At 52.9% G+C, this 24,243-nt stretch overlaps 1 protein-coding gene across 1 annotated transcript in view; it reads right to left on the minus strand.

The window, feature by feature from the left end:
* The window catches only part of PGBD5 (piggyBac transposable element derived 5), a 98,750-nt gene that overhangs the window by 25,061 nt on the left and 49,446 nt on the right, over window positions 1-24,243 (minus strand). The window contains 2 exon segments of the mRNA XM_032312473.1: window positions 1,153-1,287; window positions 10,218-10,645. Of these exon segments, the coding sequence (XP_032168364.1) occupies window positions 1,153-1,287; window positions 10,218-10,645 (563 nt within the window).

Genomic DNA, 24,243 nt, shown 5'->3' on the forward strand with positions numbered 1-24,243 from the left:
AGGTGCGCAGGAAGTACTTACTCCAAGGAGGACCAATGTTCCTTAGGGATTATATAAAGCGAACCCCACTCCCGTCTCCAGTGTGTGTCACTGCAAAGGACACCATGGAGGTGACAGGAATCACTGGACAGAGGAGCCCAGGCTGCATATACAGCGTAAATCCCACTCAGGGACAGGTCCACTGTGTCAACCACCAGAAGCCTGTGCTCAAGCTGGTGCAAGTCTGGGGTCCCACTGGGGATCCCGGCCCCCACCCAAGCTCAAGATCCCCCACGCCCGCAGGGAGAGCAGGGAAGGTCCTTCTTAGCACCTACGTTTGCAGGAGCATGTGTGCTTCCCTTCCTGTGGCGAGGAGCTGTCCCCTGAATCTTCCTATGACTCCTCCTCTGGCTCAGGGGGGAAGGAGCGTGAAATCCCTGGGCCTTAGGTCTGGGCCAGCAGCCCGGCAAGGGCGGTGAGGTGCGGTCGGCTGTGACTGCCAGGCTGGCAGGACTGACAAACGGGAGAGGGTATCCCCGCGTGGCAGGAGAAAGCAGCATGGGGCCAGGAGCTGTCACTCAGGTGCCACATTCCGGCCTGGGCCATCTCCTACCTTCTCCTTTGTGCACACCGCACCCCGGCTGATCCCGGCAGCCAGACACCGGACAGGACACTTTCTCCTCTCCTGAAAGCCACATCCGTGCCTGCCTGAAGCAGAGCGGAGCCCGGGCGTGGGCGACCCTGCCAGCTCAGAGGACAGGTCCTCACTGAGCCCCATCTAACCAGCTGGCTGCTGGGGGCCTGTGAAGGATTCCTCAGGACGGATGCGGGAGGGACAGAGACCCAGCAGGTCAAGGATGGAAGGGGTCTTCTGGGATGGACACACATCATGTCCTCAAGAGACATTGAAGTCACCTCCTGTGACCAGCTCTTTGGGTGAAGCCTCTGGCCTTGAGATCAGGGCCCGAGCCGTGATGAGGGTTTATTGTTGTTACTGAGCCAGAAGGGCTGGACAGAACAGGGAAGAACATGCAGGGCACTGTCGGCGATCCCAGTGCCCCTGTGAGAAGCCCCAGCCTGGCCCCAGTCTCTGTGGCAGGTCCTGGGGAAGCCCTGGAAATGGTGAGCGAGCGAGCTCATCCCTGGGCCTCCCGGGGCCGTTCCCGGGCTCACCTGGATAATGAAGCCAGTGGAAGAGCACTGCCGGACCCAGAGGCTGAATTTCCGCTTTTTCCTCTTTCGGAGTTCCCGCTCTGTGCACGTGGCAATGAACACAGGGTCTTCATCAATCAGGGGTTCATGTAGCACCTGCCAGGAACAAAAGAGCCGAGATGCTCACGGAAGGCAACGTGAGCTCGGGGCGGGGTCATCCGATCGGTGCTCAAATCACGTCCCTGCCTTTGACCGGCTGTGTGACTTGCGTCACCGTACCTCTCCGATCCCAAGTCTCTTCATCTGTAAGAGGGTAACATCTACGCCAGTGTTTTGGGGAGCATGGAGTAAGAAACCACATGCGTGGGACCTTGCATGGGCCCCGACATACAGCAGGTATTTAGTGAATGGAAATTTAAAAAGTAATTTTATTTTTATTTTACATATTTATAAAATGATACATATTTAACGTGTACACTTATATATTCACATATTTAATGTGACAATTATAATAATAATTATCATTAGCAGCCCACGGTCCCCCGTGCAAGCTCTTTCTTGGTAGCGGGATCGCCAGGGGACCTGACTCCGAGCTGGGCCTGTACAACTGTTTTCAGGAAAGACCCTCCCGACGGACACCTCGCACTGCTAAAAAGTCCTTCCCCTCACAGATTCAGATTTACCTGCATTTAATCTAAACCTGCTGATCTGACTTCTGCCCCTGTGAGGAACAAAGGAAAATATACACTATTTCTTCAGGCATTCCAGACTGCTCGCATGCTGGCTCACAACCCCCTTGCTCCCCCAGGGCTCAACGATCTCTCCTTCGAGCCTGTCCTGAAATGAAGCCGGTGTCTTGTGGTCTCGTCGCCACGACCCAGCCTCTGGCTCTTCTCCACACTGTCATGTTCTTCTGGATGCGGGATTCCCAAGGCAATTTTTAAACCTACTCTGCCTTTTCCAATTTCTTTATAACATGGTTGTAAGACGTTGTCAATGACAAGACCATAAAGTAAAAAGAAATGGCTCTGTGGGGTGGTCCAAGCTTGGCTTCTTCAAGCTGAAGTGTTTCTGGGGAGACTTTTGGGTGCATTTAGGAATCCACTACACTTCTCCCCACCCTGATCCTATTTCAAGCCTAACTGTGATTGGCAAGTGTGTCTGAATTTCACTGAAATGAAGCGTAGGAGAAATGACAGGATTCCCAGACCTCGAGCCGATGCCCTAGATCGGGGCCGGCAAACTGTGGTACAGTCTGGTTCACTGCCTCTTGCAAATAAAGTTTTATTGGGATCTGCCATGTTGTCAATGGCTCTCCTGGACTAGGAAAGCAAATCACACAAGATGCAGCAGAGACCAGCTGGCCACTGACAGACAACGTGTACCAGCCCCAGCTCTCCGCCGGGGCTCCTGGAATTTTAAGGAACAAACCAGTCACCTGTGATCTCCCTAAAGGGCAGGTTCTGATCTAGTCACTCTGGGGCAGGGTCCGAGCTTCTGCATGTCCAGCAAGCTCCTGGGTAATGTCAGAACGCGCTCCGACAAGGACCGACTGGAGGACGACACTCACCGGCTGTGACGTGGACAGTACCTCCCACGCCTCCATTAATGCTCCCCTGAATTCCACTCAAAAAACAACAACAGACCTGTGGGGTTCAGTCTGGCCCCCAGGCTGTTCTGTTGTTGAAAGCACGCAGACAATAAACTTGGCCGCCCCATCGTGTGCTCACAAAGGGGAGGGCTGGTGAAGCTTCTGGGCCACAGTGCCTCCCACCATGCCTTGCCGACTCCGTGAGACCATAAAACATTCAAAGCCCCATTTGGAAACACTGTGGCAAAAGGGACAAGTCCCACAGGCTGTCGGGAGAGGGAGCGGGCAGGGGATGGCGGGGAAAGGGCAGAGAGAAGCCCGGCGGCCGCCCGGCTGCTCCAGCTCAACGACCGCAGCTCAAGAAGCAGGTCCTACTCGCCCCCCTCCTCGAAGCCACAGTGCATAGAACTGGTGTCGCTCCCTCATCTTCAGGAAACCAATGGAGCTCGAGTCCGTGTGCACTTATGCAGAAGTAGCCGCTCACGATGTCCCATCACACGCCCCACCGAAGCACTGCACAAAAGCCGGGCCTCCCAGAACGCCTCTTCCCTCTCCTCCAGGGTGCCTGCCAGGCAGCAGCTCTGTACCCCTGCTGTCCACCCTGAGTCCCCCCCACTCTGTCTGACAAGCTCATTTTGCATGTGGAGCGATTTACGGTACAGGAAAGACAAAGCAGCTGTTTACCTACTTGCATAATCCCCTCCCGAAAAGTCTTCTAATGACTCTGTCCCCAGTTTTGAGGAAATGCCACGTCTCCCCCGCATTTGTGCATAAACGTGTGTGTGGGCACACACGCACGCACACACACACAGGACACGTGGCGCGTTGGGGTACCATTAGACTCCGAGAACCATCGGGCTTCTGACGGGCCTGTGGAAGTGCTAAGCGCAAATCGGGCATGTGGGGTGTGCGAGGCAAGCGTGCCGTGTGTCTCGGGGATGGATTGTGTGTGAGGCAGCGGGATGTGGACGGATGCCCGGGAGCCTGGAGCAGATCCACCCACACGTGACAGAGAACCGTGCCCACGGCTCTCAGCAGGCGGAGGGAAGACCCTTCCCAGGGGCCCTGAGGCTCTGGCGTGGCGCAAGGCCACCCTCAACCAAACACACCCTTCGATTCCCTTCTACCTGAACGAATGTTCCAGAGTCTAAACAGGGGCTTTCTGCAGAGGAGAAAAGGTGCCACACCGGCAAACCTTTGGAACTTCCAGCTTCTCCCATCAAGATCAGAACAGGGACCTTTTCTACGACACAGAAGCATCTTCGAGAAGAGAGTAAGTGCCAGAACCAAGCACAATGTGGCTGATGCTGGGGGGGCTGATGCTGGAGGCCACGGGAAAGCGCCCCTGCCCCTGGGTGAACTCACAGGAGGCTACGGTCTGTTCCACACAGGAAGGCTAGTGCTTTCAGGTACCACAGGGCCAAGCTGCTTATCTGCAAAGGAAGGCATCCGAGGACTTGTAGAAACCCCCGGCTAACAGGAAGGCCTAATCATGTTCAAAGTCAGTCAGACACTGCCATTCATGAGCGTGTGTCCTCTGGTTTGACCCTGCTCCTACTTGCGGATCCAAGGCTGGCTCAGCGGGGCCCACAGCCAGGAAGGAGATGGAGAAGGAGAGAATTCCATCTGATGATCCACCAACAGAAAAACTGGTCTAAGGGATCTTTGAGTTTCCCACTGCCTTGTGCTCCTGTCTGTGGGATGGAGAGTCCTGGGTCTTCTGCTTACCCTCAGGACGTGTGTTCCATCCTTCCCACCCCGCACTGTGGCCCGGAGTCCAACCTCTTCGAGGCCACACCATCCAGGTCCCTGGCCCAGTAATCGACTTGTTTGGCCAACTTGGAGGTGGGAGCAAGGCATGGCTGAGGTCCCCTGTCTGACTGTGCTGTCATCCCTATGTTCCTACGCATGCCCCCTCTCTCCCAGGCCCACAGTTGACCTCGGGTTCCCACTGTCACTACCACCCCAGTCATGTCCCCCGGCCCTGGCCACGCGACTCTCCACAGTTCCCACATCTAATCCTCCTCAGCTCTTCATCTAGAACACAGGACTGCTTCTTGCAGGGATCCTGACCCACAGAGGGCACTGGCTACAAAATGGTAGCAAAAAGAAAACAACTTCACAGATGCAAAAGTAAAAATAAAAATCAAATACAAAGTCTATTTTTAAAAAAGAAAGGAAAGTGGAAAAAAAAATCCCCAACATGACCAGGGAGCCCCTCCCCAAACTGAGACTTATCTCAGGACCTTCTCTTAGCCTCGTCAGCCAGATACAAGAAGACAGGGTCGGCACCTTGCTTAAGAAGGCTTGGATCAACCAGGAGATCAAAGAATTGAAACAATTCATGGAAACCAGTGAGAATGAAAACACTTCTGTCCAAAACCTATGGGATACAGCAAAGGCGGTCCTAAGGAGGAAATACATAGCCATCCAAGCCTCCCTCAAAAAAAACAGAAAAACTCAGAATACACCAGCTGTCTCTACACCTTAAAGAACTGGAGAATCAACAACAAATCAAACCAACTCCACACATAAAAAGGGAAATAATCAAGATTAGAGCTGAGATCAATGAGGGAGAAACCAGAGATACAGTAGAACATTTCAATAAAACTAGAAGCTGGTTTTTTGAAAGAATCAATAAGATTGATAAACCACTGGCCACACTAATCCAAAAGAAAAGAGAGAACGCCCAAATTAATAAAATTATGAATGAAAAGGGAGACATCACAACTAACACCAAGGAAGTAGAAACAATCATCAGAAGTTATTATCAACGGTTATATGCCAATAAGTTAAGCAACCTAGATGAAATGGAGGCATTCCTGGAAAACTATAAACTCCCAAAATTTAACCAGGAAGAAACTGACAACCTAAATAGACCGGTATCTAGTAATGAGATTGAAGCAGTGATCAAAAACCTCCCAAAAAACAAGAGCCCAGGACCTGACAGATTCCCTGGGGAATTCTACCAAACTTTCAAAGAAGAAATAATACCTATTCTCCTGAAGCTGTTTCAAAAAATCGAAGCAGAAGGAAAGCTTCCAGACTCTTTTTATGAAGCCAGCATTACCCTGATCCCCAAACCAGGCAAAGAACCTACCAAAAAGGAGAATTTCAGACCAATATCACTGATGAATATGAATGCTAAGATTCTCAACAAGATCCTAGCAAACAGGATCCAACAGCACAGTAAAAAGATTATCCACCATGACCAGATGGGATTCATCCCTGGGTTACAAAGTTCAACATTCACAAATCAATCAGTGTGATGGAACAAATTAATAAGAGAGAAGAACCACATGGTCCTCTCAATTGATACAGAAAAAGCATTTGACAAAATCCAGCATCCGTTCCTGATTAAAACACTTCAAAGTATAGGGATAGAGGGAACATTCCTGAACTTCATAAAATCTATCTACGGAAGACCCACAGCAAATATCATCCGCAATGGGAAAAAAGCTTGCAGCCTTCCCATTGAGATCAGGAACACGACAAGGATGCCCACTCTCACCACTCCTGTTCAACATAGTACTAGAAATCCTAGCAACAGCAACAAGACAACAAAGAGAAATAAAAGATATCCAAATTGGCAATGAAGAAGTCAAACTCTCTCTCTTCACAAAATACATGATTCTTTATATGGAAAACACGAAAGAATCCTCCCCCAAACTACTAGAGCTCATACAGCAATTCAGTAATGTGGCAGGATACAAAGTCAATGTACAGAAATCAGTGGCTTTCTTATACACTAACAATGAAAATAAAGGGAAATTAGAAAATCGATTCCATCTACTATAGCACCAAGAACCATAAGATACCTTGGAATAAACCTAACCAAAGAGGTAAAGGATCTGTATTCGAGGAACTACAGAACACTCATGAAAGAAACTGAAGAAGACACAAAAAGATGGAAACCATTCCATGCTCTTGGATTGGAAGAATAAACATTGTTAAAATGTCTATACTGCCTAGAGCAATCTATACTTTTAATGCTATTCCGACCAAAATTCCACCGGTACTTTTCAAAGAGCTGGAGCAAATAATCCTAAAATTTGTATGGAATCAGAAAAGACCCAGAATCACTAAGGAAATGTTGAAAAACAAAAATAAAACTGGCGGCATCACATGACCTGATTTCAAGCTTTACTACAAAGCTGTGATCACCAAGACAGCATGGTACTGGCATAAAAACAGACACACAGACCAGTGGAACAGAGTAGAGAGCCCAGATATGGACCCTCAACTCTATGGTCAAATAATCCTCGACAAAACAGGAAAAAATATACAGCGGAAAAAAGACAGTCTCTTCAATAAATGGTGCTGGGAAAACAGGACAGCTATATGTGGAAGAATGAAACTCAACCATTCTCTTACACCATACACAAAGATAAACTCAAAATGGATAAAAGAGACCTCAACGTGAGACAGGAATCCATCAGAATCCTAGAGGAGAACATAGGCAGTAATCTCTTCGATATCAGCCACAGCAACTTCTTTCAAGATATGTCTCCAAAGGCAAAGGAAACAATAGCAAAAATGAACTTTTGGGACTTCATCAAGATCAAAAGCTTCTGCACAGCAAAGGGAACAGTCAAGAAAACAAAGAGGCAACCCACGGAATGCGAGAAGATACTTACAAATGACAGTACAGACAAAAGGTTGATATCCAGGATCTATAAAGAACTCCTCAAACTCAACACACACAAAATAGATAATCATATCAAAAAATGGGCAGAAGATATGGACAGACACTTCTCCAATCAAGACATACAAATGGCTCTCAGACACATGAAAAAATGTTCATCATCACTAGCAATCAGGGAGATTCAAATTAAAACCACATTGAGACAACCACCTTACACCAGTTAGAATGGCCAAAATCAGCAAGACAGGAAACAATGTGTGTGGAGAGGATGTGCAGAAAGGGGAACCCTCTTACACTGTTGGTGGGAGTGCAAGTTGGTGCAGCCACTTTGGAGAACAGTGTGGAGATTCCTCAAGAAATTAAAAATAGAGCTTCCCTATGACCCTGCAATTGCACTCCTGGGTATTTACCCCAAAGATACAGATGTAGTGAAAAGAAGGGCCATCTGTACCCCAATGTTTATAGCAGCAATGGCCACGGTTGCCAAACTGTGGAAAGAACCAAGATGCCCTACAATGGACGAATGGATAAGGAAGATGTGGTCCATATACACTATGGAGTAGGATGCCTCCATCAGAAAAAACGAATACCGAACTTTTGTATCAACATGGACGGGACTGGAGGAGTTTATGCTGAGTGAAATAAGTCAAGCAGAGAGAGTCAATTGTCATAGGGTTTCACTTCTTTGTGGAGCATAACAAATAGCATGGAGGACATGGGGAGATGGAGAGGAGAAGGGAGTTGAGGGAAACTGGAAGGGGAGGTGAACCATGAGAGGCTATGGACTCTGAAAAACAACCTGAGGGTTTTGAAGGGGCGGGAGGTAGGAGGTTGGGGGAACCAGGTGGTGGGTATTATAGAGGGCACGGATTGCATGGAGCACTGGGTGTGGTGCAAAAACAATGAATACTGTTATGCTGAAAAGAAATTTAAAAATAATAATAATAAAAAAAGAAGAAGACAGGGTCAGAGGGGGGAGGGGTAAGAATGAAGCGAAAGGGTCTTGGCGGTCTTTGTTGCACATCTAAGCCATGCAAGGGAGGAGGGCAGAGCTGCCCAGGGGCGCTGCAGACACCGCTGGCTAGGGGATGGGCTGCACCCCCTCAGGGGACCCATGCCTGGGCTCGGAAGGGACGGGCTCGCAATCTTGGATTTTGCCAGCAGGCATTGCTGTGTGCCCACAAGCTACCCCAGGCTCCAGACACACACATGCATGGGGATCGTCCTGGGGACGGGTCTTGGGTATCTGACACCGCAGTTTCCAAAGGCAGACAACACGGGGCCAGCTCACAGCAGCACACTCCAGACAGGAGCATAACTCTGGATAAGCCTGGCCTAATCGAGGAGCTATAAGGATCCTCAGCACTCTCGTCTTTACATTGTTAAGTATCAGTCATCCCAGCAGCTGGCTGTTGGGGTTCTTAAGAGATACTCAGCCAGAGTGAGCCCACAGCCTCTGCCAGTAGCTGTACAAATGTTTGGCCCCAAGGATGGTCAGAATACTGCTCTTTTCCATTTGCATCCAGCTAGTAGGGCTCTGGTCTGGTTCATTTCCAACCATGCAAATATTCAGTGAAACAAACAAAAAAAGTGCCGAGCCCTGTGCTTAGTCCTGCGGGGCCTGTGTAAGGCAGGGCTTGTGTCCCAAAAAGAGCCCATCTCCTGTTTGGAAGGAAAGAGCCACAAGGGGGACAAGGAAGAATGGGACTCAGCTGCCCTATAAAGAGTGAGGGAATTCAGGAAAGCAGAGCCAGCATGGGAGTGTAGGCCTCGCACTGGACCCCGGAGACTGGGCACATCTGCTGAGGTGGAGAAGAGGGAGAAGCTTCCGGGAGTCAGAAAGAGCATGGCAAACACCTGGAAATCATAATGAGCCCAGCGCATTTGCAGAACAGCAGGGGGAATGCTTTCATAAACTGGTTACAGGCTCCCACAGACCTGAAATAGGACGATATCTTCCCCCACAAAAACCCTGTGATTTTCAGCTGCGCAGGAAAAAAAGGCAAGATACAGAGTCAAAAAGAATTTGAGCTTTAGGAAGAAGGCTCTTACAGGAACAGCACAAGAAAGTGCGGGTGGACCAAGGGCCCTTTAAGTGTGCAAATAAAAATGATGTCAGTTTTTGTTACTGCATCGAACCGGTCAGGGGAATCAGACTCCCATGGGCCAAAAGCTTCCTCAACGTTTGGTTAGAGGCATCCCCGGAACAAGCCACCTCCTCAGTTGCTAGACCGGTTCCGCAGTTTTGAGGTTGGTTCTGAACCTCGAATCTCCCTGCAGCCCGGGGTACTGGCCACACATCAGCACCAGCAGGCAGCGGCTCAGGAGCTGAGAACAAACAGCACCTTCTAGAACCAGGGAGGGAAGCTGGGAAGGGGGCCATAACCACTAGGTGTGGGGCTCTACTGGACCCTGGTCCAAAAGCCACACTCGTGGCACGTGGACCCCCACACCCGAGTGACTCCCGGGCACCTGACACCTGACTAGTGGCTGAGATTCCGGCCTCCATCCCGGTGCCGCCTACCCGGCCTCACCCCTACCACCAGCAACAGCGGGTACGCGCTCAGAGAACACGGGCTAGTTACCATCACAGGTTCTTCTTCATGGAAGAACATCCACATCGGCCTGGCAAACATGTGACCTGGAAAGACAGCACCACTCCGGGGAGGCAGGGTGCGGGCAAGGAGGCGGGGAACCGAGTCCGAGCAGAACCCCTGTTTTCTGACCTCGCCACGGCTGGGAGTGCTGAGTCTGGGGGTGGGGGTGGGGGCGAGGGGACAGAGAAGGGCAGGGGCGCCCTCTGGGTGACAGCGGGCTGCCACCGGGGAGGCCCGGGGTGGGGGCGCTCACCTGGGTTTGGGAAGGCCTGAAGGCAGAGTCGAAGCTGTTCTGCAGGGAGTCGAGGAAGGGCTGGACCTTGTAGAGGCCGTGCGTGGTCTGGCTGGAGCGGAAGGCCACCACGTGGAAGTACTTGAGAATCTTCTCGAAGCGGGCCTGGCTCATGACCAGGGCGAGGCTCCGGTTGCTGTAGAAGCCGCCGCTCCAGATGCTCAGGACCGACTCGCAGTGGGAAATGCTGGTGGAGATCATGTAGCCCAGGAACGCCTTCATCTCCGGCAGCGTCACCTCGGCCCAGGAGCCGTCGCTGCCGAAGCGCTCCTGGAACTTCTTGGCGTACATGTTTGTCTGCACCACCATGTTCTTGAGCACGTTGTCCGGGACGAAGAGCTGGAAGAAGTCCATGGCGCTGGCGCCGGGCGGCATCTTTCGGGTGGGACCTGAAACAGAGGCGGCCGGGGTTGGGGGCGGCGCGTGGTGGCCGGCGGGGCACGCGGCCGGGCGGGGGCGCACCATCCCCTGCGCGCCAGGGACCCCGCACTCCCCGCACCACACACCCCACACCCCCGCCCCGCGTTCTCGCCCGGCCAGAAAGGGACGCAACCAGCAGGCGGAAGGACACCAAGGGAAGGACACCAAGGGAAGGACACCGCGCTCCGCCCAGGGGAGGTAACTTCACTCCCTGGAGGTGACTTCGATACGGATGCCGGCACCACTCCGGGCCTGAAATGCCCACGCAGACGAGACTGCTCTCCTTCTGCCCTACAACTGCACGCCTGGCAACTTAAAACGTATTGCTCAATCTGAAGGGGCTCCTTTGGATAACTTCGCCAAAATACAAAAACCTCACAGCTCTTGGCTAATGCGGGGACAGCGGTTGGAAATACACACATGCACCCTGAAGAGATAGGCTTTCACTCTGGACAACAGGATGGAGGTTCCTCAAAAAGTTGGAAATAGAGCCACCCTATGCCCCAGCAATCACACTACCGGATATTTACCCTAAAGATACAGATGTAGTGATCCAAAGGGGCACGTGCACCTGAATGTTTACAGCAGCAAAGTCCACAATAGCCAAACTATGGAAAGAACCTAGATGTCCATCCACAGATGAATGGATAAAGAAGATGTGGTATATATACACAATGGAATATTATGCAACCATCAAAAGAAACGAAATCTTGCCATTTGCAATGATGCGGATGGAACTAGAAGGTATTATGCTGAGTGAAATAAGTCAATCAGATAAAGAGAATGATCATATGATCTCTCTCATATGAGGAATTTAAGGGGGGGGTTGTCCTGGGGGGAAGGAAGGGACAAATGAAACAAAAGGAGACTGGGGAGGAAGACAAACCATAAGAGACTCTTAATCTCAGGAAACAAACTGAGGGTTGCTAGAGGGTGGGGGGGGGGAGGAGTGGCTGGGGGATGGACACTGGGGAGGGCATGTGCTACGGTGAGTGCTGTGAAATGTGTAAGACTAATTGATTCACAGGCCTGTACCCCTGGGGTAAATAATACATTATATGTTAATTTAAAAAAAGAGAGAGAGATGGCTTTCAATTCCATATAGTGACTTAAGCCAGGCTAACAATGTGGAGGGATTTCTAAGAGACAAGCTTTTTCTTTTCTTTTTTTTTAAATCTTTTTTACATAATCTCTATGTCCAACTTGGGGCTCGAACTCATGACCTGGGAGCCAGGGATCCATACTCTACCGACTAAGCCAGCCAGATAACCCTGCAGGAGATGGGCTTTGCAATTTCTAATAAAAGTTATGCACGCTCTTCAGAATTTTTACCATCCCCCCTTTCTCCACTAGTGGTATAGGCAGTTACTGAAAAACAAGTTTTTCCCAGCAAAATAAGACAATGACAAGGCAGTCCAGGTTTTAGGTTAGATAGATTCAGGAGCCAAAACCCTGAATTTACTTGTAGCTAAGTGCACAGTCTTAGATAAATGCCTCCAAGTGCCCCATGTGGAAAATGGAATGCCTGCTTTTTGCAAGGCTGCTGTGGAAACCTGGAAACCTTTCCTGAGGCATCAGCCACAGAAATCCTGTGACTTGGGCTGAGGGCTTTCAAATGCTCTAACTGCCCTCATTTTATAGAAGAAGAAACAGAGGCCCAGACAGCCAAGCAGCCACCATATTCACAGCCAGTCACCAGCCATTTTTTGGGAAGGGCATCAGGCCGTCTAACTGCCCTTCGCCACAAGCTGCAGTGACACTGAGGCCAGCAGCCAGTGGGGCCCCGGGTAGCAGGAACAGCCTGCTTCCCCACACCCACTCTTAGTGGAAATCATTGTGTTTCAGCGAAGACTTACAGCCTCCAGTGGGTGAAGCCATAAATTATTCAGGGGTAGCTCTCAAAGAGGAGGAAAACCAGCATTTTAATTGCTCCATCATGCTGAGTAAGCAGAATGAAACCTTCCCTTCCAAAAGTTAGCTTTAAAGTAATTGTGCCTCCCAGGCAATTTCCAAGTGAGTTCTCACAGCAAACTCTGCCCTGGCCAACTGCTTCAGGAAGCAACTGGGAAGTAGCCGGCACCCTCTTATCTGTTTGGTTTGGATTTCCGAGTCCTCTACTGTCCCCCTCTGCTCTTGTGATGCTTCCTATTTGAGAAGTGTCGGCACAGGCCAGTCACCAGGAAGAAAGGAGGGAGGACAGGAGGGAGGGGAGGGAGGGAGGAAATGCCATTCAGATTCGATCCATATCACTACCTTTGTTAATATGACCATTGAAGAATATGGCCCTGGGGGTGGGCAACATCCCCAGCCAAGCTAAGCCGGTCTTATGTTTGATTCATTTATAGGAGCTTTTCCAGGTTCTACCCAGATGAGCCTTGCAACGTCCTCGTCCTGGTGGATCACCATCCCCTTCTGCAGGTGACGAACTAGAAGCTCTGAAGTATAGGGACACTTCCCCAGGTCACTCACTTCTAAGTGCCTTCCAGTGAACGTGACCTTCATCCCACCTGGCCCAGAGCCAGTCCAAGAGCACCTGCTGCCGGGGTAATTATTTCAAAGTGTCCCTTCTGCTCTCACGAGTGGACAAGGAGGCATGTGGCTGATCTGTGCACAGCATGTACACACACACACACACACACACACACACAAACACACACGACTTCAGCCAGATGTGTGGTCTGCGAAGCCCACCAGCTCCCTCCACCTCTGCCGGGCACAGCTTTCCCTGCGGGGGATGGAGGGTTACAGCGCACAGCCAGAAGGAACTCTGAAGGGAAAGGGAGAACTGCATTGGCAAAAATGCGAAGGCAACGTGGGCACATGGATCGGGGCAGGCTGGTAAGGGAGGGCCCAGAGGAGGAAGAGCAGGTGTGTGTGTGTGCCCTTGGGGTCTGGGCTGGGGTACAGGGCTCTGCAGGTCGATGGTGCCGATGCTGCACTGCCACATACAAGCTCGTATCATCGTCTCCCTCCTCTCTCCCTCTCCGCTCCCCTCCCCACCCCATAATGTCAGCCCTCGAGGCCCCATCACCATTGCCCATCTGGTTCCCTCGGCCTACCAGGGATCACGTGCTCCCTCAATCCCAGGATGCTGCAGCAGGCCCACAGAGCCAGGGTAGCATCGAGAATGGCTCAGCGATGGGCTGTCTGTTGCGCTTCCAACTCTTGGTTTCCCCTGAAGTCATGATCTCCAAGCAGTGGGGTCCAGCTTGGTGTCGGGCGCCGTGCTCAGAGGGCAGTCTGCTGGAGATTCTCTCTCTCCCTCTGCCCTTCCCCTCTACCCCCCCACTCTCTCTCTTTCTAAAATAAATAAATAAATCTTTAAAAAAAAAATAAAAAGGAAGGAAGGAAGAATGGTTCACTAATGCTCAGATCCCCCAAGAGACTCCTCCCACCACCCCAAGCTAGAAGCCAACCCCTCTTTCCAGGGGTGACTACAAGAACAAGTGTCTTGTTCACAGAGGGGACTGTAAGGCAAGGGCAGCCATCAGAACCGCTTACCCAGTGAACACCTGAGGGTCATACTGATCCTGGGGACAGAAAGGAGTAAGACACGGTGTTTTCTCCCCGGGCGTTCTCGGTGTAATGACAGGAGCAGGCAGCAGTGATGTCAGACAGGGGGATGGGGGTGCCCACAAGAGGGACCTGAGTCCAGATGCTGGGGAGGTGAGGTCTCAGAAGCTCCCCAGAAGGACCGCAGAGATGGCTGTGGATACGAAGGGGCACAGGGCTGGGAGGCCCCCCACAGAGCACGCAGGGCTGTGAGCGCCACAGGCCGTGCTCATGCTTTAGGATGAATCCCTGCTGCATGCGGTATGTGGGGAGGGCCTAGCCTGTTCCTGAAGCCAGTGAGCTCGGGCAGGGACCTCACTGAGGGGTGACCACAGCGGCTCCCTCTTCTGGTCCGTACCTCTGAACCCCGCACCGTGCTCCACTTCCCTGTACGTGTGCTGGGCGGGGGTAACGGACTATAAGTGACCCAGGGTCCTGCAGGTGACCCGAGCCCTAGGGCCAGGGCCTCCACCAGCCAGCGGCCCTCACCGGCGTATCTTTTCCATTTGCACCAGGACATGAGTGAGGCTGGTATCTTAAACCCCACGAGTCCGAACTGAAACTCCAGATCCCTCGTCCTCTCCCTTTCTCTCCCGGCCAGCTCCCTCTGGTTACTTCAGGCAGAAACCTGATCCACTGTGGATTCCTCCCCCGACACCCCCACCCCCACATCCAGCCCATGGGCACATCCGGCCACCCCCACCTCTACAATGCGTCATCAAACGCCCACGGCAGTGCTCTGGCCCAGGGGCCACCATCTCTGGCCTAGAAGACAAAAACAGCCTCTCCCAAATGATTCCTAGCAACGAGAAAAAATTTTTAAGGAACGTAAACCAGATCACAACACTCCCCTGCTTCATTAAAACTCTCCTGTGACTTAAAGCACATGAGGCCCTGCCTCCCAGGCCGCTCTCCAAGGCCAGGCAAGCAGGTGCGCAGGCCCGCCCAGGGGCAGGCCCGGCCCTGGCAAGCACCTTCCACCCCAGAGCCCACGTCCACGCAGACCCATCTGCCAGACGCAAGCCCTCCTGGAGCTCCAGCTTCCTTAGGTGGTGAAGCTCACCCAACCACAAGCAGACACCACTTCTGGTCCCGTCAATCTCCATCCCAAGTAGGCCTCCCTCCTTGCATATGTCATGGTCTAGGGCTGTTTTATTAGGGACTTACACACTTGTTTAGGTCTGCCTCCATTCTCCAGTCCTAAGACCCAGCTGAAGTGTGTTGACCAAGGTAGGACTTTGGTACTGCTCCCAGCCCAGCTCACAGTGCGCTGGACGCACCCACTGACAAGGTGGACAGAGAGCGGGTAAGCGGGGAGGGTGAGCAGGGAAGGGGAGTGGGAAGGGTAAGTGGGGAGGAAGGGCATCTTTGCTGACCCCAGTGGGAAGGATCTGGTTTCTGGGACAGCAGCCCATGTTAATGCCTGGTAAAAAGAGCAGCTAGAAACATCTGTGTGGAAGAGGAAGCCAGCAGGGCTGGGGTGGGCGAGGCTGGAAGGAGTACAATACTTTGCAGCCCGGCTCACCTCGGCTGGCTGGGCAGGGAGCCCGGACAGCCCCTGCCCCACCTGCCCACACCTGCAGACACATGAGAGGTCTGGGGAGCCAGGAAGGGGCAATGTGGTATTCCTGGGGAGGGAGACCACCTGGGAAGTGGGAACAGCTGATCAGTGGGCAGGACGTGGGAGGGGGAGTGTCACCGACGACTTCTGGGTCCCCAGCTCAGGTGGACAGGCTCTGGGTATTGTTTTGTTCAACTTCCTGCCTCTCTGAACTGTTGGAAACCACTTTGGAACTCTTTCTGGTCCTCCCCCTCTGTCTACAGCTGCTGGTTATGTGACCTTGGGCAGGCCACACACCTTCTCTGCATCTTGGTTTCCTGACCCATCAAATGGAAGTAAGAAGAACCGCAGAGGGAATAAAACCTCAGACACAGGCCACGGCCCATCTTGGCCAGTTCACCACAAGTCCCACTGGGAGTGAGCGAGGGTCCTGTGGGAGCAGCCTTCCCTGTGCCCACTGCACGACCACAGCCGCATGGGGCCCGGATCCCCACCTTCATGCTCTCTGGAAATGAAGTGTGACTTTCTGAAGTCCAACCTTCTGGAGACAAAATCATTCACTTTGAGAGGAGAACGGCGTTTTGCATAGACTAGCATTTTGGGGCATCAATTGTCTGCAGTGTCGTGACACAGACAAGGATCACTTAGTACTCAGAGTTAAAGGATTAAAAAAATGAAATCATTATGTCCAGGCAAAATCAAGCAGTTATAAAAATATAGAAGAACATCCCCCATTATCACAAAAATATTCCTCTCAGTTTAGAGGTTAAAAAAAAAATTGAGATGTTACATTCTATAAAAGGGTACCATAGAGCATGGTCAAGCCTTTGTCCTCAGTGCTGGCCGCAGCTGGGTTTTATCTTCTGCTACAAGGATCCTCATTTCTCTCCATGTCTTTCCTGCCCTGACCCCCCAGCGGCGGACGGACATGCGGAAGAGCGGTCTGTATGACGGTCTATGCAGGCCCTCCACAGTCTTGGCTGCAGAAGCCAGCCACACGCCCCTCTGGAACCCCACGCCTTCTTTCCTGGTTTAGCCTCGTGGCCCGCAGCTAAGAGACCAGTAACAAGTTTGATTTGCAGCCAGATCAAGGAAGTCTGCACACATGGGCAGGAGCCTCAGGCATGGGTCCTGGCCCTGCTCCCGGCTGCCCTGAGGCTCGGCACCTCATCTGTGTGGCCCGATGGGGTCGCCCACACCTGTGTCCCTGGGCAGCTGTGAGCGGCGTCCAGTGCCCCGTCCTGTTTGTGCTCTAACCCGCAATGCTTACCCAGCTACCGACGCAGGCTCAGATCACGGTCCGTCCTCTCCATGGTGCCTTTCCATGGAGCACACGGCAAGCTCCAAACTATTCTCCGGAACCCTTAGAAAACACACAGATACTCGGCTGGAGAAGCCCAGGGGCAGCACCAGCTGTGCTCCTGCTTGTGGGGCCCCTATCAGGACACGGAAGAGGACACTCTGCCTGTGGTCTTCCTCAAGGAACACAGCACTGTGGCTGTCAAGCACACCGGCAGCACAAAGAAACAGTTCCTGAATCGGACCCTTGAGCTGAACTGATAGTAGGAAACACAGGCCCCAGAACAGGGGGTGTGCTGCTCTTCCAGAAGGGGGCTCGTGTGTTGGCTGATGCAGACATGAAATCTACCGCATGACCAAATGTGACGTGACAAAGAGTTACTTGACAGAGAGAGGGTGACGTGCACCTGAGGCGGCCACGTGAAAACTGCCCAAGACAGCTCACCTTCAAAACCACTCGCCGCCCAGGACACCTGTACACATACAAGAAAGAGTCTTAACTTACACGAAATATACAATTCTATTCAAGTGCAACAGCCAAGGCAAGTACTTGATTCCTGCCACTGACCCTGTGAAGCATCTGCAGCGGGGAGGGGTGCTCTGCTGGGCAGAGGTGACCCTGACCACCCCCACATGCAGTGAGCTCACGGGCAGCAGCTGAAACAGAAAGGGTCAACTCAGAGCCACCCGCTTGGGCCCGAGGACCTTCCGTGTCCTCTCTCTCCAGAGCTGTGGCTGGAACACTACGTTCCAGGCCAGGACTCTGTTAATGAACACAGATCTGCTCCCACCTGCCTGGACAGACAGAACAAGGGACGTTTACACTCCCCCCTCACCGGATCAGTTTCAATGCAAAGTAACGAGGCAGGAAGGGTGTTAACAGAGTGTCCAGCACACACACGCCTACAGAGCAGCAGGTCTGACGTCAAAGGGGTGAATGAAGGCTAGCAGGTACAGAGCCTCACTGTGACTCCGACTCCCTTGGTGGCAGGACCCTAAAGGCCGGGTGACAACGCTATTCCATGACCATCCATGAGTTTGTGAGTCCTCCATGGCTAAGTGTGCTGTAGCCTTCTTCGGTCCATGTGGCCACTGAGAATGGCTGGTCCAGGCTAAGCCCCTCCACCTAGGACCCGCCTTATGCACTAGGACACTGTCCCACCCCCCACCACCTTTCATCTGCACAACTACAAATCTCACTTATCCTTAGAGCTGAGCTGAAACACGGTCGAGAGAGGTGTCGGTAAGGATGACAGGTAGAGTCACCTGCAGTTGGGGTCAGGGGTTGAGAGGGACTAGCGGGAGCTGGTTCTATTCCTGGTTCATCCACTGTCTCACTAAACACTGGGAAATTGAAGTTTCTCTGGTTTTCCGTTTTGGGTTGATAACTTGCCTCATCTCCCTTTCACGACTAATGAAACAGTAAAGACAATGATGGAAGTACCCTGAGGAATGTAAGAGACCTGTACGAACGTCTCCTGTCACACGATGTTGTAACAGTTGCTGTCCAGGAAAGTCAAGAACCCAGACTGGGCTCCAGCTCCGGAACTCATGAGCTGAGAGACTTAATCTCTCAATTGTCGTGCGTGGGGACCGCCATGACAGACCAGCACAGGCTGGGTGGCCTGAACAAGAGAAACTGATTACCCACAGTTCTGGAGAGGAAGTCCAAGATCAGGGTGTTGACAGACTTGGCGTCTGGTAGAGGCCTCTCCCTGGTTCACAGAGGGCCGTCTTCTCGCTGTGTCTCCATGCAGGGGAGGGTCCGGGGAGATCTTGGGGCTCTTTTTTGAGACACTTATCCTGTCATGAAACCCCCTACCCTCATGACCTAAGTGCCCCCCCGAAGGCCCACTTCCTAATACCATCACCTTGGGAATTAGGTTTGAGCACAGGAATTCGGGTGGGGGGCCTAATCATTCAGTCTTTAGCACCCGTTGAGCCACAGTGTCCATGTTGGTAAAGCGACACTAACATACCATGACATTCACAGCCCGGACACGGATGGAGTGGGAGGCGCCTCGCTCAGCCTCTGCTTCCCCGTGCGCGCCCAGTGATGGGAGTGAATCACACGCACACCGGCGGCCGCCGGTCCCATACCCCCGGTTTCAGTCCCACTTCTCAGAGCGGAGGTACCAGATGGCTATGACAGAGCAGCAGCCATAGCATCCACAGTTTATACTTCATTCAGACACTGCGTCTCTTTTTCACAGGAAGCTGTATTTTTAAAGCCTCTGCTTGGATATAGAAAGGGCAGCAGGAGTGTGTTTCCCACCTGGGAAAAAGATGATGGGGAAGGGACATGGCGCTGAGGGGCTCCTGGGCCACCCCACCTCAAAGGCCCCATTGCGTGCACAGTGACCAGCAGGGAGGGGCCGCACAGATAATTTGCTCATTTCCTCCATGACTTCACAGCTTTTTCTTGCTCCCATCTTGCTGCCCCAAGTACACGCACTGTGGCTCTTCATCCCAAACTAAACCAGGCTCATGTCCAGGTTTTATCTGGGGTGCTTCTGCTTCCTCAGCTTCCTTCCCCAATCCTACCTCCTCCCACGCACTGGGCCTTAGCTGAGCCCACAGACTGAGCCTGACCCCACCTTGCCGCCAGCTCTGGCCAGTTCCACGTGGCATGGCACATGTTCTCCAGGACTACCCTAGTCCTTCCTGCAAGAAAGGCAACAGAGAGAGGGACCATGTTGCAGGCACACAGGGAGAGTGCGAACAATGAAAAGGATGGGGAGTTGCCTGGGCTTTATGAGGGGTGTTCCAAATATGTACCTGACCGAACAGAAAACTCTGGTGTGCCTGACAGAAGGTCTTCTTGGCATCAAGCACTACAACGAGCAATTCCCTGACCACATTTAATTATCACAGGAGCCAACCCAAGAGGCCCTGGGACACCGGCTTTGCAGCTGTGGAAGCACGAGCTCAGGAAGGACCTGCTCAAGGTCATACAAGCTGGTGAATGAAGGAGCTGACATTCCCTTTCCCACCACCACGTGCATCCCACGCGTGTGGGCATGAAGACTCCCAGATGGCTGAGTCTCTCTAGGTTTGTGGTTCTTCCGATTTTCCGCAGGAGTGATGAAGTTTCTGACCGTCAGAACGGATGTGAGGGAAGGCACAGAAGCGTCGGAAGGAGAAAGGCTTTGGGAGAGAAGACAGAAGCTGAAAACTGACTATTTAAGTATATATGGACTTGGGAATTGTTTTCTCGGCTGAAAGAAATTCTTAGAAAGAACTGAGCTGAGGCATATCGCCACCCGCGCCCCCCAAAAAGGAGTGGGATGGGGCCCACAGGGGCCGCCAGAACACACAGCGCCGACAGTCCGGCTGCTGGAGTAGAAACAGGCAATCCCGCCTGATTCCGGAGGAAGTCAGCAGCACTTGACCATTCACGGCAAACTGCGGGCTCGGGAGGGAGTGTGCTGAGGAGGGGGAGGGAAAGGTGTTCAAAGGCTAACGATCGTTCGATCGTTCGTATGTCAGGGTCACCAGCAGCATCCCGCCCCTCACAGAGGCCGAGAGCACTGAGGGGCTCCCGAGAAAACGTTGAGGGAGAGGGAGGGGGAGACTGAGAGGGTCAGGTCCATGACGCCTGCCTGGGGTTTGGGTGCCGGGACCCTTGCAGGCAGCCCGAGGCCCAGAGAGGACCACACGGTGTGCGCGTGCGCAAGCAGACGGGGGGCGTGCGCATGCGTGGGCCTGCAGAAGGGGCGGGGGCGTGGGGGGGCGTGGGGGGGCGTGGGGGGGGCGTGGGGGGGCGTGGGGGGGGGCGTGAGGGGTACGCACGTGTCCGCATCGCTCAGTCCTCCAGACCCTGGATTTAGACTCTGTGCTTGTCTATGCAGGAGACTTAAACACAGAGTTACAGGGATGCATAGACGGTGCTGGGTATATAAATGTGTCATTTTTGTCATCCAGTCTCAGCATTGAGAAAGTACTGGGAGCCCAAGGAAGCAGACAGACAAAAGGCCGTTGGCACCGGCCCATCGTGACCTCCGCAAAGTCTGGGCCCCAAGCCAGAGACAATGCCAGGGTCTGTGGAGAAGCCAGAAGGCTCTGCGAGGCCCCAGGGGGAAAGGGCCTGGCCTTTACCAGCCCCGAAGAGAAGGTACTGGTCACACCGCCACCTGAACCCAGCTGGTGGCATTAGAAGGGCGGCCCGGACTTCTGCTCGGGGGCTGGAGAAGCAGCTCCCGTGTGACCACGGTCAGGGTCAACGATGCACAGGAGATCAAAGACGACTGCATGGAACTGGGCCTACGGGCAGATGCTAGTGGGGACAGCTCCTCCGCCGCCGGCCCCTACCGTCCAGGGTGGCCTGGCTCCTGGGCTCCCCATGCAGGCAACTGGTTCTGCCGGATCCGCGCATGGCGGCAGGGGGATGGTACCCGACTCCCTCCCCCAGAAAAACCTGTTAGGACTAGGGTGGTGGCATCTCCCCTCCTGGCTCAGCCTAACCAGCACAGCCCACTGCGGCCTGTCACAGCCCAGCCCAGGTCTGTGGACCCCACACCTGGCTCCTCCTTTCATCAGGCCATTTGTATTTGCTGTGTGTGTGTGTGTGTGTGTGTGTGCGCGCACGCGCGTGTGCTGGGGGCACCAGAGGGAGGGCACTGCAGGATCACCAGGGTAGGGCAGAGGGCATGGCTTCCAGGGAGAGTGCCCACCCCCCTTTATACTACCTTGGGCTACCCATGGCACTCTGCAGGGACAGATGGTACCAGGCCCTGTCTCAGCACAGCCGGTCCAAGACGGCAAGCTGGAGGGGCTTTATCCCTGCACGCTAATTATATCCCTCTAATTCACCGCACAGCCACCCACACCCTGGGAGAGGGAATGTGGAATGAGAAAACTTAAGACAAAGGGGAGCAGGGACGGAGAAAGAGATACCAGAGTGACGGAAAGAATGGAGTGCATCCTGGTAATGACTGTCCTCAAGCGAGTGAGCAAGAAGCAGCTCAGGCCTTGGTGTCCTCGTCCTAAAATGAAGGTAGGACTGATGCCAGAGAGGGCAAGGGACAAGGGCAGAGCTGGCCCGTTAGCTAAGAATCTGTGTTCACCATACAACTCACAGAGATAAGCCAGTGGGGGAGCACTGGAGGCTGACCCCGTCCCATCTGCCACCCTATAGCCTCCAGGACAGGTGGCACCGACAGCCTCACCTTCCCAGGAGATAATAAGGACGGGAGAAGGTTGATGTCATGGTGACTGAGTGGAGGCAGTTCTGACCTCCAGGCTCCTACCATCCCCTCCTTCCTAGAGCCTTTCCTTTCTCAGGGTCACACGCCCCAAGTCCAGCTCCACAAGGGTTGTTGCGGGGTGGGTATTTATTTTTCAGTAAATACGGAAGAATGTGTATTTTGTTTAGCATACACATACACATCACCTCTGGTTTATTTGCGTTCTGCTTTATACATGGAAACTTTGTTCACTTATTCCTGGATGACAGCTCTGAGAGATCTGTACCATCACTGACCTCCTACTTATCTGATGAGGAAACCGAGTCCCAGGGTAAGGGACTTGCCTCAGCCACACAACCAGCAAGGGGCAGAACCAGAATCCATGCCCAATGGCTCAGCCTGAGTCCATGCCTTTGACCACCACACCTCTTCCTGGAAGATTCTCCCAGTTCTGATGGCCCCCATGACACCACCCAACACATGGAGCTAACAGCCGTGGAGGTCTCTACAGAGACGAGGCAGAGAAACCAAAAGCCTCCTCGCAAATTGCCCATCTGTGATCTGACTCTGCATACTAGCTGGAAGGCACCCCCCCAGACACAGGAGCTCATTCTACTTCTTTTCCAAAATATGCTCCATAAATGTGGGCCTCCTTTCCCCGTCTGGGCTTGCATGGGACCAGGCACTCACAGACACAGTCCAGGGTCACAGCCCAGCTCAGATCAGGAGGACCGGTGGCTGTCTCACCTGCACATGCTCTGAGGCTCGGCTCACCCATGCCATCTTCGAAACTGTGGCTGATACTTGCTAACACAAAAGCCATCCCAATCACCCTTTCTTATGGCATTGTCATGTTTTTTTTTTTCCCCCCCTAAACTTCAAAGTAGGCTGCTTCAGGGTGAGGTTCTTAAAACAATGCAAGCACCACAGAGAAAAAAACAGCCCTGGATGAGACGGAATTCCAGGCCAAGAGCAGCAGCTTTCACTTGGGCCAGTGGGGACTGTCCCTAAATCAGTACTGGGGGCCCGCTTCTGGGCACTGGAAAAACCTGCTGGGACATGAATCCTAAATAATTCCAGGATGTTTAAGAAACACCTGCTTTTTGAGGATGACACAGAGGTGACGGCCACCTAGCCCCAGGCCACTGCATCAAGGAACTTAAGAGTAGAAACCCACAGTGTGTTGTGCCGTGCCCAACAGATTCATTCAAATTGGACAAAAGGCAGATTATTCCTTCTGGAAGGAAGCCTCTGAGGTACATTCTTTAATTCCACAAGGTACTGAAGTTTGAGGTGTCCAGTGTGGGGAGGGGACCCTAACATTAGTTCAGAGGTGATGATGTGCCCATAGGGATTTATGGACGTTGACACCACATTTCTAAGGGAAGTTTTGCAGACGTGGAAACAGACACAGAGCTTGGGCCACCTGTTCAAGGTCCGAGCATGGGTACAAACCCAGGCTGCTTCCATCCCCCACATGGCTGCCTTGCCATGGACACACACCACCCCAGGCAGCTCCAGGCAGGTGCCGAAGCATGGAGGATGGGGAGGGTGACGGGGTAGGGTGGAGGGGAGAGGTGCACGCTTCCCACTGGGAGAAGCCCTACCCAGCCAGGGCACAGGCAGACAGGCAGCAGGGGGGAGAACTGCCCATGAAGCCCAGGCAACTGCATTTCCAAGGTCGTAAGTCAGGAAAGAACAAGCTGGGGCGCTTATGATGGAAAAAGCAGGGTCCTCGGCGGCCCAGCACTCCCCTTCCAATGGATCAGATTCCCGGCAGATTGCACTGCAACCCCGTTTAGACAGCAGTTTCGTAGCTTTTAGGTATCTCCACATCCCCTTCCCAGGCAAGGCGACCCCACGCTAAAAAGGTCAAGGCAAAGCTCATACACCTCTTCCTAATCTTCATGCATAAAGACACAAAAGCTGGAGTGACTCATCAGAAGGGGAAGCTGCACAGAGATGCAGA

Source organism: Mustela erminea, chromosome 14, assembly GCF_009829155.1.
Source record: "Mustela erminea isolate mMusErm1 chromosome 14, mMusErm1.Pri, whole genome shotgun sequence".
Taxonomy (NCBI): domain Eukaryota; kingdom Metazoa; phylum Chordata; class Mammalia; order Carnivora; family Mustelidae; genus Mustela; species Mustela erminea.